General features: G+C 40.2%; 1 protein-coding gene across 5 annotated transcripts in view; it reads right to left on the bottom strand.

Annotated features, from left to right (window-relative positions):
- Positions 1-13,767, bottom strand: part of LIMCH1 (LIM and calponin homology domains 1) — a 179,461-nt gene that overhangs the window by 52,878 nt on the left and 112,816 nt on the right. For all 5 annotated transcript variants that reach the window (XM_051789902.1, XM_051789901.1, XM_051789905.1 and 2 more), the window contains 3 exons: positions 9,575-9,770; positions 4,983-5,232; positions 4,054-4,326 (listed from right to left, as the gene is read on the bottom strand). In XM_051789902.1, the coding sequence (XP_051645862.1) occupies positions 4,054-4,326; positions 4,983-5,232; positions 9,575-9,770 (719 nt within the window). The remainder of the gene's footprint in view (positions 1-4,053; positions 4,327-4,982; positions 5,233-9,574; positions 9,771-13,767) is intronic.

The raw sequence follows: 13,767 nt of genomic DNA, 5'->3' as shown, positions 1-13,767 counted from the left end.
TTCTCACACGCATCCATGCTTGATTCTTTTCCTTATTAACCATCCCTTTCCCCAGAATAACCCCTTTATGCCAATGCTGACATATAGTAGCTACAATAATAGCACCAGTACACCAATGATACTGGCATGCTGGAAAACATTGAAACCTGCCTTCATCAGAAATGCAACTGCTATAAACATGGCCTTGCTGTTACTGAAGATTACGACAATAAAGACCCTTGACAGCTGGTACCCATAAAGATTAAGCTTATTTTAACTCGTAATGGTCAATACTTTTATGCAAACTGAAAAGACAAATGGCAAGAGATAGGCGACTCTGACATGTAAAAATCCAATTGTATGTATTGATATTTTAGGAAGTTGGGCAGTAAAAGTAGTAGAATGCTCCTTGCAGGACTTTTGTAGGCATTTGCTCCTTCATGTAGCACACCTTGCTATACAAAGTAAAAAAGAGGGGATCACAAAGGATTAAACAGACTGTCATTAAGAAATCAAATCTAAACAGTTCAGGGGTTGCTTTGAGTTTCTCTGCTATTTTAAATATCAAGAGTGTTATAATTAGCTGGTTTTTAAAAACATTTTAAACATTTTAAATCCCTGTGAGTCCACTGCATATGCCACCTATTTTACATCTCCAGATGCCCTTTCAAAGTACTGCTCAACAAAGTTGCTGGAGAAGCTTATGGAGAAGCCATAAACCGTCCCTGACAGGCCGGCTTGGCTCAGGCTCAGAGGACATAAAAAACCGCCTGCCTTTGCCTTGTTATGCTGCAACACACAGGATCTATTAGTGATGTGGAGAGCATGGTCTCAAATTAGCTAAAGGAAACTTTTTCCTTAGATCCCTCTGAAAGATCATGATTTCATTTAAGGCAACAGACAACACTGACCGATGGCACTTCAAATGGAACCATTGTCCCTCTTCCTCATGAGCATCTCTGTCCACAACAGCTTCAGAAACAGCTGGCTCACCACATGATTATTCAGTAAAAACTGCTGGATTTTTCAGTCTCATGCCCACCAGTGCTATTGAAGTTTGAGAGCATCAAATGCAGCATTTCTGAGAGCAGTATTTTTGGAAACAAAGAAATATTGAGTTTTAATATTCAAAAGTGCAACTAGGAGTCATTGTAATGAAAAACTTACAACTTTTAGTATGTAACTAGACTTCAGTAATCAGTTTCTAGGTTAAGAGTATTTTCCATTCATTTACATTTTATTTTTAATGGAATCAGAGATTAGCTGTGACATTTTGAGGTCTCCTGAATCAGTTTGTGATGGTCTCAAAAGTGTTTTTTAAGGTCAGTTTACCATGGAGACAGTAAAGACTCTAGATCTAGTTGAAAATTGTTCTTGCACACCCTGCCTCAGCCCAGGGGTCTTTGCTAGTACAACAGGTGCTTCCAAAGTGTCAGACTGCAGGCATTTGCGTTCCCTGAAGCAAAGTCTTACACAGGCTTGTGGATCCTTATACTGCATTTCAGAACAATGAAAGGGTTTTGCATGCTTATGCTCTGTCAAGGTAAGAGTCCACATCCTTTTTGCAACAAACATATCATAAATGCTTGCTCACATTTCTCTCTTACATTCCTTCTCCATCATCTTTTACAACACACTTAATTATCTTCTTTTTAGGGTGCCTCCATGAATCTGATCCTTACCTTTCAAATACCATAAAGTAAGTAAGAGACAGATGCAGGCAATAAGCAAGCAAGAAGGATCACATATCAATAAAACAACATGCAATAGGGATAACACACTTCTTCGGGAAGGAGAATACCATGCATTTGTATAGCCTCCAGTTCAATAGAACACACTAGAGCACTGGAGATAAGTACTTAGACTCCAAGCAAAAAATACATTTGCCTACAAGCTCAAATCATTCTTGTTCAGGATTCAGAAAGGTCCCCTACTGAATTTCAGCTTTAGGAACAATTTGATGCCTTGTAGAATGCAAAAGTCACAGTGGCTGTCCTCCAGAGGTCAATATGTCGAGATGAAACAGCCTTCTCAGAGGAACTGGAAGAAAACTAACAATCTCAGGTGAAAAAAAGAGAGGTTGGCATCTTAAAAAGATCAGGGAGTAAGAGAAGTGGAAACAAAAAAATCAGAATACAGAAACAAGACTGAGAATTGCTCAGTATCATTACTGCATGGAAATTTGAACTCGATGCCAAGAAGTGAGAAAAAATTGAGAGGTTCAAAGAATAGGGAAGAGTAAGACGACATTAAGAAAGATGATTAAATGCTGCCCTGTATCCAAAAGTGTTACTACTAAATTCTTCCCTTCTCCTTACCCACTATTCTTCCACTTACACACAAAAATAATTTTCCTTACAGACCCCTGACTCCAGTGCCTTTTCTGCTGTGTCTTTCTTCAATCCCCAGAAGCAGACTCCTACTTTACTACAGTGAAGCTTGGGTTACAAAGCTCTGCTCTTTCACCCTTAGCTGGGACAGAAAACCATCAGATCCTCCTTCTTCCAGCTGCCAAATTCCACAAGTTGCTTCCACTGAGAGTAAGGAAGAAAAATGACTTGTTATTTCTCCTCCCTTCTCCTTCAGTCCTGTCAGGACAACAGATTGTCTAAGGAAAGAGAAGACCTGAATTCCTGCCAAAGAATCACACATTTGATCACACATGCTTCTTTCATAGACATAAAGCCAGCAGATCAAGCACAGGGTTGGAAAATGGACTCTCAGTGTGGTGAGCATCCTCCAAATGCAAACAGAGCTATTTGTTGTGCACTGTACTGATAAACACAAGCTATTGGTACATTGTACTCCATATTACTATATTACTACTATTAATTCTACAGCCTTGGGACTTGGAATGGGATTATGCTAATACCCCTCCTGTTTATGGATTCTCAATCGACTAGCACTAATTGAGACTGAAGGACTAATTTATGCCAGATAGTTCACCTACATTAGTATCTGACTTTGTTAAAAGTAATACTCCACAAACACACACAGGCATTGGTTCAGTGCAGCTTGACAACAGCGAAGCAGACCTGAGAAGAGGACAAATGACAGCATATATACTGTGACTGTGTCATCTGCACATCTGTATGTGGCCGCAGACAAGCGTCACTGTACCTATGAATGAACTGCACCACATATGAGCTGTACTTCTTACTACTATATTTCAAAGCCCAGACTGCAGATCTGCATCTGCTAAACTACTCACTGTTAAGATTTCATCCCACAATCTAAAACTAAATGTTTTGGACAGGAGGACATTTGGACACTTAGCCTTTAGCCAAACCATTTTGATCCTTTATAAGAGCCTAGTCTTCTGACATATTGGCTAAAACTCTGCTTTGGAGGTCATCCCCATGACTAGAAGAGATTTTTCATGAGGATCCAATATCAGATGATGGAAAGGCATGGGTGATGAGCCTAGCCATCCTTCAGCTCTCCAGTTAAAGAACGGGAAATAACCAACTGAACAACATCCAAAAATTAATAACACAGATAATAAGTGAGTAACTACAGATATTCCATGCCAAAGTCAGTCAAATTATGACTGCTGAACTATGCCTCTACCGGTATACATGTTAACAAGCACTGTACTTTTATAGTTCCTGCCATTAAAAATAAATATATCATTTATTAACACAGCTAAAAATATTAACCACCTAAAAAGTATGGTTCACCGCCCCACCAGCAACAAGTAACATAAATTTCTGAAACTTTTACCTAAACAAGGTATTTTTAATGAATATTTATATATATTTTTATTAAATAAAAGAAAGCATTAGATGGAAGGGGACAAGTAGTCTGGGTAGTAGTCTTCCTGGAGTCTGTTTACATTATGCTGTAAGATAATACAATTTCTCAACATAAATGCAGTTAGCATCATATAACTCTGCAATCCACAGCTGCCACATCACAAGGTTTTTCAGACCAAGACCTTCACTAGCAATTGTGAGTGCTTAGCGACTGGGTTTTTGTTAGGAGATGTGAAATCACAGCGGATCAAGGAAGCCCACACTTCAGCCAATCCTAAAAACGTGAAGCGTGCACAATTTCCCACACCGCTGGGCTAACCTGCCGTAGCGCTGGGCTGCTGACATGACCTTAATGCCAGCTTGTTCCAGTCTTCTTAGCTTTCTGATCTCTTCCGTATCTTTCCCCCTGGGTGCTGATGTTTCTTTTGCACTACATGAAGGAGATTGGTCTATGGAGTTTTCTTCACTTTGATTCAAACCTAATTGATTTTTAAGGGAGCTTGCCTCAGGAGCCACAGAGCACACTTTCTCCTTTTCACACAGTCCCGATGTTTCATTCAGTTCTTCTTCTATGGTTTCAGGGTGGGATTTACTATTGAATTATACAAGTTAGTTTAATACAGACTGTGTCTAAAACATATACACTTGTAAGCACATTTTGCTGATATCAAGATGCCAAAGTATGAATTCTAATGAATAATCAGGAAAAATAATTATGCTCTTTAATGGGAGTTGCTTCTTAGGCCAAACCACAAGCTAAGTATCAGTTGACAAAGCCAACATGCAGAAACACATAGTCACAACTATATAAACCATACTAGTGTATAGAACACAACACATAAATAAACCGATTTTACAAAAAACAGAGTAAAAATATTATCTATTTTGATTAAATACATCAAACGTTACTTATAAGTATCATTTGTCAGTGAGTAACTGTCTTGAGAACTGAAATAGATCATTCAGAACAATTTTTTCCAGCCTTGGGTTTGAGTCGACATCCATGGTACTTGTATTAACTGACATCTTGTCAAACACGAGTTATACATTGCACTGTACGGTAAATAACATCAAGACAGTGATTTTCTACTCATTGCTTTTCTCCTACCAATTGTTACAAACTATTTATTAGTACCATATCAGCAAGAGATTTATTACAGTTATCATATGCCTTGTGAAAAGAATGAAATTTGGGCAACTGTTATCCTCATCACTGAGGAAGGGAGAAGCCGGACAGGCCAGTCTTACCTGAAAGGTCTGTCTCCTAGCGGTGAGGTCGCTGTGCTCCAGCTCTTTCGGTATTCTTCTCGCTCAGCTTTCTTTTTCCGAAGTGGAGCAGGTACATAGAAAGTCTGATTACTCTTGTTCGGAAGGTACTGGTTAAAAGGCACAGCGGATTTAGGTTCACCGTGTGAGGTCCGCCTCGCCAACATATCATCTTTTTTCACATCTGGCATTTTTCTGTGTGGCAGGTCAGTTTCCGAGTCACTTCCTCTCCCTAGTGAGGAAGGAGAAAAAAAATCCCCTTATTTTCACTTTCATCCAATTGTTTGGGTTTTTTTAAAATTATAACTCAGAGAAGACACCACCAAAAAATTACATTTAACCACTCTTACTTGCATTTGTATTTTAAAGTCAGTCACTGAAGGAAGTAGCCATAACATCTACACAGACAATAAACACTTTTTTCCATCAATCTCGGAAAAACTCATCTTCAGCCACAGGTCACATCAAAAAATCTCAGGGTCAGACTAAGCCAGACCTGTCAGTCACAAAGGACAGATACAGAAGCTTACCTGACTAAAGCCCAAATGACTCCTAGTTGTTCATATGGGTATGCCTGATCTGATTTGCATTCTTATATGTGCCTAGTACAAGCAGAAGCAAAAAAGGGCTGCATGTTATATAGCTAGAGAATGGCAGGAATATGTGGGTGTTTCTACACACAGCAATTTGGACACACACAGCATCAGCTATGGTTAAGATCTAAGAATGGCATCAGCTGCTATAAACCAGAAAACTCGGATGGTCTCCCTCATCAGTTGGTCAATCATTCTAGCACACTGCAAAACAGACAGAGACTTGATCCCCAAATGGAAATGTGCAAGGAGACAGGGAAGGGACCTTGGGATTTAGTGGTTAGGTCAGTACAGCAAAGACTGAAAAATCCTTACTGGTGAAGAAAAAAGGTGAGAGAGAAAAATCAAGAGTTACAGAGAACAAGATGTGAGACAACAGAGCTGGGTGACTACTTGATTTTGTTCAAATGAACTAAGTCTCCTGATATTTACAAGCCATTTAAAACACTGAAATTTAGGAAGGACTTTTCTGACTTGAAAACTAAACTCCCAAATGGTAGGACAAATACCCTAAAGAGCATTTGCAGTGTGGAATTGCCCTCGTAGCCATCTTGGAAGCCACTTCATAGACATTCACTAGATTCCCTGCACCATCACAAGCCTTTTAAAGCAATTCACAAAGAAGCTATGCAAATAGTTCTCTCTCAGCAGTGTAACATCATCATAGGCCCTGGTTTGAAGAGTGAAATGGAGCATGTTCGTCCCACCAGCATTCATATCTTCTCTGAGCTTTGGAGTATTGGATGTCTCTGGTCCTTGGCCCCTGTGCAACACTTGCATGTTCAATACCTGTTTCCTCTTTCCAGGGTGAGGGGAAGCCACACAGGTTGTGTCCTCTTGCTAATTCAACACACTAGTAAATTACTAGCTAATTTACTGGGCTACCGAATGAACAACTGAAAACAATGAAGTCATAAAAATCACAAGTAGCTTGTGTATAACTCAAAGTGGGGGAAGGAAAAGAGATCTAAATATGCCAGGAATGTTATTTGCAATGAGGTTTTGCAGCAGATTGAGTAATTAATTGTTTGCTTGGAGAGAGATGAAGAAGAGTGAAAGGGAACAGTAAGAAAAGATATGACAAAATGGAAATGAACTAGTCAGACAAAAATCACAATGCCCTTTTTTTTTGCCAGGATTCTTTTGCTTGAACAATTTTCTTTAAGAACTTACGATAACTAGCACTGTGATTGGTAAACTGAGTCTATGTCGAAACAAAAAGGAGAGATATGATCACAGAATCATAGGTATCTGAGGATAGCTGAGGTTTGAAGAACTGCAGTATCATTAGCCTGAGCAGGGCACAGAGAAACTAAAATAAAATAAAATTTTATTTCATTTAGCAATATATTAGCAAATGTTATTTGCTATTCTGTTTGCTTTTGACTTTGTTCTGGTGTCTATTTTTGTATCACATGAAAACCAGTCTTGATCTGGCAGACAGAAATGCTGGAATAGATAACCACAGTAGCAGAGGAATTAGAACACATTCCTCTCCCTCATTACTGATGTGCCTACAAGTATCCCCAAGATGAGTACTTCAAAGACAAATAGCTTCTTTAATTATTCATATTTTACTCATGAAATTATTTTCAGCTCAAATTTGCAAAAAAAGCACTGGAAGCCAAAGTAACAAATGGAAGATGCAGCTGTGCTCTACATTTATAACCTTAAATTTGTTTTTCTGCATTTCCAAGTAGAAGCAGCACCACAGAGTTTCCACAACCAGTAACAAGCAGTTATACACCACAGACAAGTACAGATCCTTTGTACAAGGATCCATGCAAAAGCAGAGGATTTTATTCATTGGCAACTCTAGAGGCAGGTCAGTCTGCAATTCTACTGTGTTTTAAATAAAGTGCTCTACTCTACCACTGGTTTTGTTTGCTTTTTTCCAAGGGGCAGGATCTGCCTATGACACCAGAGCAGTTCCTCAACAGTGAGACTCATCACAGATGGCATTTGGGAAGGCAGCATTTCTCACTGCTTCCATCTAAACTAATCACGACTTCAGGATCACTTAAATAATCTACATTCGTTCTTTTTCTCCTAGAAGTGGAAGGAATTATAGTTTTAGTTCACTACAATATTATTTGGTTTATAAAGTTCCCATTTGAATGGAGAAAGAAGTAATGAAAGCAGAACCTTTTCCTCCATCCAGTTTTGCATAAAGAATCATAGAATCATTTAGGTTGGAAAAGACCTCTAAGATCATCAAGTCCAACATAAATTATTTCTATCAAAAACTACACACAGCTGAGTGATACACTAGCCTGCTGGGGCCACAGGAAGAGGTTCAACATAAAAGAGGTCAGCCAAGTTACACCCCACCTGCAACTGTTGGAGGAGACAGCTGTGAAGTTATGTCAGCAGCAAGCAGGGAAAATGGGACACAGAAAGTACTGGCTGCACAAGTCATACATGTGCACACAGCATCTGCTCGCATCCTGGATATAGTTAAATACTAATTTTTAAGAACAAACTTTGTATGCTTTTATCTTCTTTTGTGTTTGCTACAGACTCAAGAATGTGACAAGACAGTATGTCTTAACTGTGGCAAAAAACCACAAAACCTTTCTAAAATCTGCTAATACAGCAGAAGTTGATAGGAAGCAGCTACAGGACATATGTAACTGGCTGCCTACTGGCTCCAAGTAAGCACGGACACAGGACACTCATCAAGAACCCAGGACAGAGCAAGACTTCTTGATTAGGACTTGTGAGGTGTTCCTAATTGCCAATACCACACTTGTCTCATTTGGGAAGGCAGAAAAACATAATGTGGAACCTGTGCTTTGAAGGGCCATGAGGCTGTTTCAGGGAATCAGCCCCAGTAGCTGGTTCTGGATGGTAAACCAATAACAGCCCAAATACCACAGGCCACTCAGAGCAGATCTTAGCTCTGATTTTCCCACAGCTCTTTCCTAATTCTACTGTGATGCAAGCTCTCCCTGCCAGCTTTCCAGTTCTAAGGGGTTCCCCATCATCTCAGGCAATCTCTCATGTGTCCGGTTATGATTAGCAGCAGTTTCTTTCACAGTGCCAAAAGCAGTATGAACATCTGGTTCCTACCAAAAGGTCCTTCTGCCTTTCCATTTTTGTACTAAATAAGTAACATTACTAAGGAGAAGTGATTCGTGTGTGCAACACAGTTTAATCTGATGATGAAATTTGACTTATTTATCAGTTCATCAGGAATGTAACTGTGCAGAGAGAGCCTCAATCATGCATCCTTTTGTCCTGAACCAGAATCCTGCTCATGACAGGTAACCTAAGAGCATGCTCCACACCTACCCTAAGCAAATCCTTCTTCATCCAGCATGCTGTGTTTACAAGCTTCTGGAAAGCTCTGGGAATCAGAAAAGAAAGGCAGAAAAGCAGCACCCCTTCTGTACTCCTAGAGCTGCATGTTCTCGCACGAATGTGTACAAAGATGGCCACAGCTCTGATGCTGAGAGCTATTAATTTATCCAATTTTCTAAATACCATGAAAATAAATACGACATTTGGTAAAGCACTGTACATCAGACTTCAAAACTTTGTCAAGTATCAGACATTCCCAAGATATTTCTATGTCATTTATCTGCCTGGAGTTTACCTAAGCAAACATTTTATTCACTACAATATTTTCCTTGTTCCTGCAATTTTATTTCTTACTTTAGCCTAGTTTATAAGCTAAAATGAGTCTGCATAACATCCTCTTACACTGTAACCCAGAAAAACACTCTTCCCATCATAAGTTACAGTGCAATGATGTAACTCATTTTCCAATGCTACACTATCCTGAGTCAGATTTCAGGTAAGTTGTTGGCAAAGTCATCTACAACTCAGGGAACACGAATCAGCACTCATAGAAAAGTTCTCCCACTGGATTAGCCTGGTTCAGAGGCAGTATCCAGCTTCTGAATGGCACATTTATTCCAGAAACTTTGCCTCTATGTCACAACATTATTCACGTGCCGCACTGTGACTGGTACTCACCATCACTGCTCCCTCTGAGCACTACATCTGGAGATGGTGTCTGCTGCGAGCGGGAGCCAAAGGAGTCCAGACTGTCAAAGGAATCATCTCTGCCGTGGCGAGGCGGGGAGAGGGAATCACTGCGTTCAGAGTCCCAGCAGTCTATATAACCACTGTCACGAATGCTGCGCTTTGGGCTCTCAATATCCTCTGTTTCCTACGTGGAAATATCCATTACACATCAGACAGCAAAGCATCTTCCCAAATACTAAAAATCTCCTCCCCCAAAAAAAGGGGTTTCCTTGATTTTTGCCCCTTCTTCCCTTCAAAACAAAAGTGCAAGCTTGCAATAAATCCCAATTTTATGCTGATTAAGAAGAAATCACTCTCACGGGATTAGTACAATGAACTGAGAAAAAGTTCCAACAGGCCAGTTAATAAACCGATCAAAAATGAAAGCAACCTGAACCTTGACTTGTCGTCCACAGTCCATGGCACAGGCAAAGGCACTACAATTTTAACATCATGCCTGCATCAGGTTTAAGTCTGCTGCTTTCCAAAAGATTCCCCTCCTCCCATTGCCCATCTATTGTATCTGGCCAGGACACCAGCAGACAGCATTTGTTGTTGCTGCTTCAGCTCAGCAAAATAATAAAGCAGTGTGCCCCAGCCTCCCTCTACCTTGAAGAGAAATTCCTGTTATGAAAGAGGGATGTCTTTCTCAAGCAATCAGCAATGAAAAATATGCAAAATGCTTTTCCCGATGCCTCAGAAGAATTCAGTTGTGCTCTTTACTCTTTGCCAGCTCCTGGCTCTGGGGGATATGAAAGCACTTGTAGCTGACCCACATGTTCAGAGCAGGGAGAACAATGGTTGTCTTTGACAGCCCTGTGATTATAAATTCTTTCCAGTGCAAGCAGCACATACTAAAACACTGAAACTCCAGCAGAGGGAAAGGTCAATAGAAGCCATCCTCACCCTTGAATTATAATAAATCCCTTGTTTTAGAGAGCATCCTAACATTAATTAAAATCATACAGACTGAGAAAAAACAAAAATAACTAAGTTTATTCAAAGATAAATCTGTTTTTTTCTCCCCCGACAGTAAGTAAAGTCAGAGACGTGGGTGCCATTATCAGACTGACATTTTGTGACCCAAAGAGGCTGGAATGTGATTTTTTTTTTTCCCAGAAGCATTTGAATATTAATTCCTAATTAAGAAGCACCCCCTGCCTACCATTAGCTGAAGCACAATGGCTATGTTGAGCACAGCTCCCACTGTCCTTAACTGCTAAGGGTTTACCCGTCACTAGTATCACTAAGGAGAAGATCAATCAGGAATATCACAGTGTTTGCTGGAAAAGGGATGGAGGGAGGAGAGCCCTACAATAATACACCAACACTCCCACGCTGAAAAAGAGGGAGGCTTGAAGCGAGATTGAGAGATCAGACCAAACGTTCTGCAGACTTTTCAGGAAGAAAGCTTAATTAGTGCCACTCGCTACTAATCTGCCAAAATACCACATTAAGGGCAGCGACAAAGGTCGCCTAAGGCCAAGCTAAACTGTGGTAATGCCATTAAGTAACCTCACTGCAAATAGAAGTGAAAATATTTTCTAAAAACAAATAAAATGCATCTAAGTTGTAACCGAATTCTCTTCTTCAGTTCTGCTTAGTGAAGTAAAATATTGATAGAAACAACACATGACATTCATGAAGATTTCTTCCTGAAATCTTCATGAATTACACACATCCAAGAACAAATCTAAAAATCCTATCAAAATCCTGTTTGTGACATGATCCAAAAATCTTTTAAAAAATCCAAATTCCCTAAATCCACTCATCCCTTCATACCAAATCAGCTATTCTCAACCTTTAGGCACATTTCCATTTTCCTAAATTGCTGTATTTGACACAGAACTGCTCAGCAGCTACAGGGACTTAAACTTGGGCAAAAAGCCCCAGCCTGCATTCACTATCTATCAGAGTTTGAAAACAGTCCAATTGTAAACTAATGAGTTCTGCAGACCTTACTTTCAAAGGCCTGTTGATGCTAATTTTGCATGTCGCTCACTAGGAATTAGGAGGCAGGCACCAGGACAGGATCCTAGACTTCTGTAAACATGTTCTTTACAGTCTTTCCCTTGGCAAACACAATGCCGTCACACAGTCACACAGACGGGTACTTGTCCTGCCTTGAACAAATGTTATCTCCCAAACATTATCAATGGGAAAGTGGTTATCTGTGGGACTGATAACACCATAGCATGACAAAAAACAGCACATCAGTCTTTCATATTATCTAATTAAAAACACAGTATGTCACCGAGTGGCAGTAGAAGCATGACTGCCAAATATAAGATGCATTTCTCCAGGAAGTTCCACCCACTAAATATAATCAAAAAGCCATGGATCTTTTGTCGTTGTGAATTTCTAGTTTAAAAGAAAAATGAGTACTCAAATAGTTAAAGAAATTAAAAACAGAGTTGCATGAATAAAATTAGAAATGAATAGCCCCTTCAATACGAGAAGAAAAAAAGATGAGTCTGAGACAACTTACATTGGAGCTGTCTTTTGATTTGCTTATTAAAAAAGGAGAGCAGAAGAGGATTTACAACAGAAAGACTAAACCAGACTGAATTTATGGTCGATTTACTTACTAAATTCTGTGGAAAAATACCAGCAGAGAATGTGATAAAGTGTCTTTTCATCACTCGAGCTCAGCTATAAAGAACATCAGAGTGTTGCACAGCATGATTAACATGTTCTATTTTACAACCAAATCCTCTTCAAATGCAGTAACAGACAAACCCACAATTGCCAGTGGGAAATACTGCAGGGACATAGGAGTAGGGAGGTGATCCCAAAACAAGTCACAACGGCCCTCATAACAGGATCACCTAAACAAGACTTTTCAGGACTGCAAAGTGCTCTGTTTATGCATTAAAAGAATATATAGCTTTCAGTTTTTATGAGATCTCTACTCTTCTCCCAGCTCCAAATCTGCAACAAGTCAAGTCCCAGCCTCTTGCCTTTGGCCTTGATTCACAGTGCTCCACAATGCCCAGCCAGGCTCTCCATTACCATCAGCTCCCTAGAGAACACTGCCTTTAAGCTCCAGCCTACTTCATCCCACAAAAGGGCTCAAGAAAAGACCTCTAAAGTGCTCTGATGATTAGTTTCACAGGTAAGTATCACCTGGAAAAAGAGGAGCCTCGTGGTGCAAGATTAAACATTAAAAAACAAACCACAATACCATGCAGCACTAACATTATAACAACCTGTACTTTGCCATTTTTTCTGTGCTACCCCCCTTGTTTGGCTTTGTTTCACCTTTCTGACTCTTTGGCGTGCAGACTGCTCCTTCCCTGCATCTTCTATTTGTAAACAACTCAAGTACTAAATTCATTTTTTTATTGCTTAGGCTCAGTCACATCGCTCACGAGTGCCAAAGTCCCAAGTAACTAGCGCAGGTCATTAAAATGAAGACTAAAATAAATTTCTCCAGAGAAGCAAGATGTTCTCTCTTCCTCTCCATTTTTGCTTGAGTTTTCACAGGAACTGGGCTCACAAACAGAGATTTTACCCATCTAGTTAAGGTTCTCTGGTGTTACCAGGATACAGAAGCTGCTATCAGTCAGACAAGTATTTCTTCCCCTCCAGTGGCAATCTGGTGCTGGTCCTATGGGATCCCAGAATGGAGAGCTGCAGCTGGTGCAGATGCAGTACCACAGAGCTCGAGGAGAGTGAAGTCCAGAGATTCTCCCACAGTCCCCAAACTCTACTGCCTGTGGCGACATGGTCGTTACATGACATGGGGAGGAAACAGCAGGCGCGAAGCTCTCTGCGGACTGGAGAATGTATCTACATGGCCTTTCATGAGCACTATGTCCAACACATGCAATGCTAACATGTGGTGCTGCCATCTTCTTACAAGCCTGCTCCTTGCCCCTTCCGTCCCCAAGAAATGCATTCTTGGTCATCAATGCTAAGCAACCTTATTCAAGATCCAGGGCATGCTGGAATGCTCAACCAAAAGTCCCCAAACTACCCTAGAGCAATCACAACTTTTCCTTTCCAACAGCTCAGCTCATAAACCACCAAATATGATTTCAGCCAGAATTTAGAGCTTGGCAAAACACAGATTTATCATAACTATATCCTTCGTGACACATAATCTCCTTCTCTTCCCCTTCGGCTTTATTTAGATACTT

The sequence above is a fragment of the Manacus candei genome, unplaced genomic scaffold (assembly GCF_025592945.1).
Source record: "Manacus candei isolate 608988 ecotype Guabito, Panama unplaced genomic scaffold, ASM2559294v1 h1tg000028l, whole genome shotgun sequence".
Classification (NCBI taxonomy): domain Eukaryota; kingdom Metazoa; phylum Chordata; class Aves; order Passeriformes; family Pipridae; genus Manacus; species Manacus candei.
This window is presented reverse-complemented; position numbering and strand designations above follow the sequence as displayed.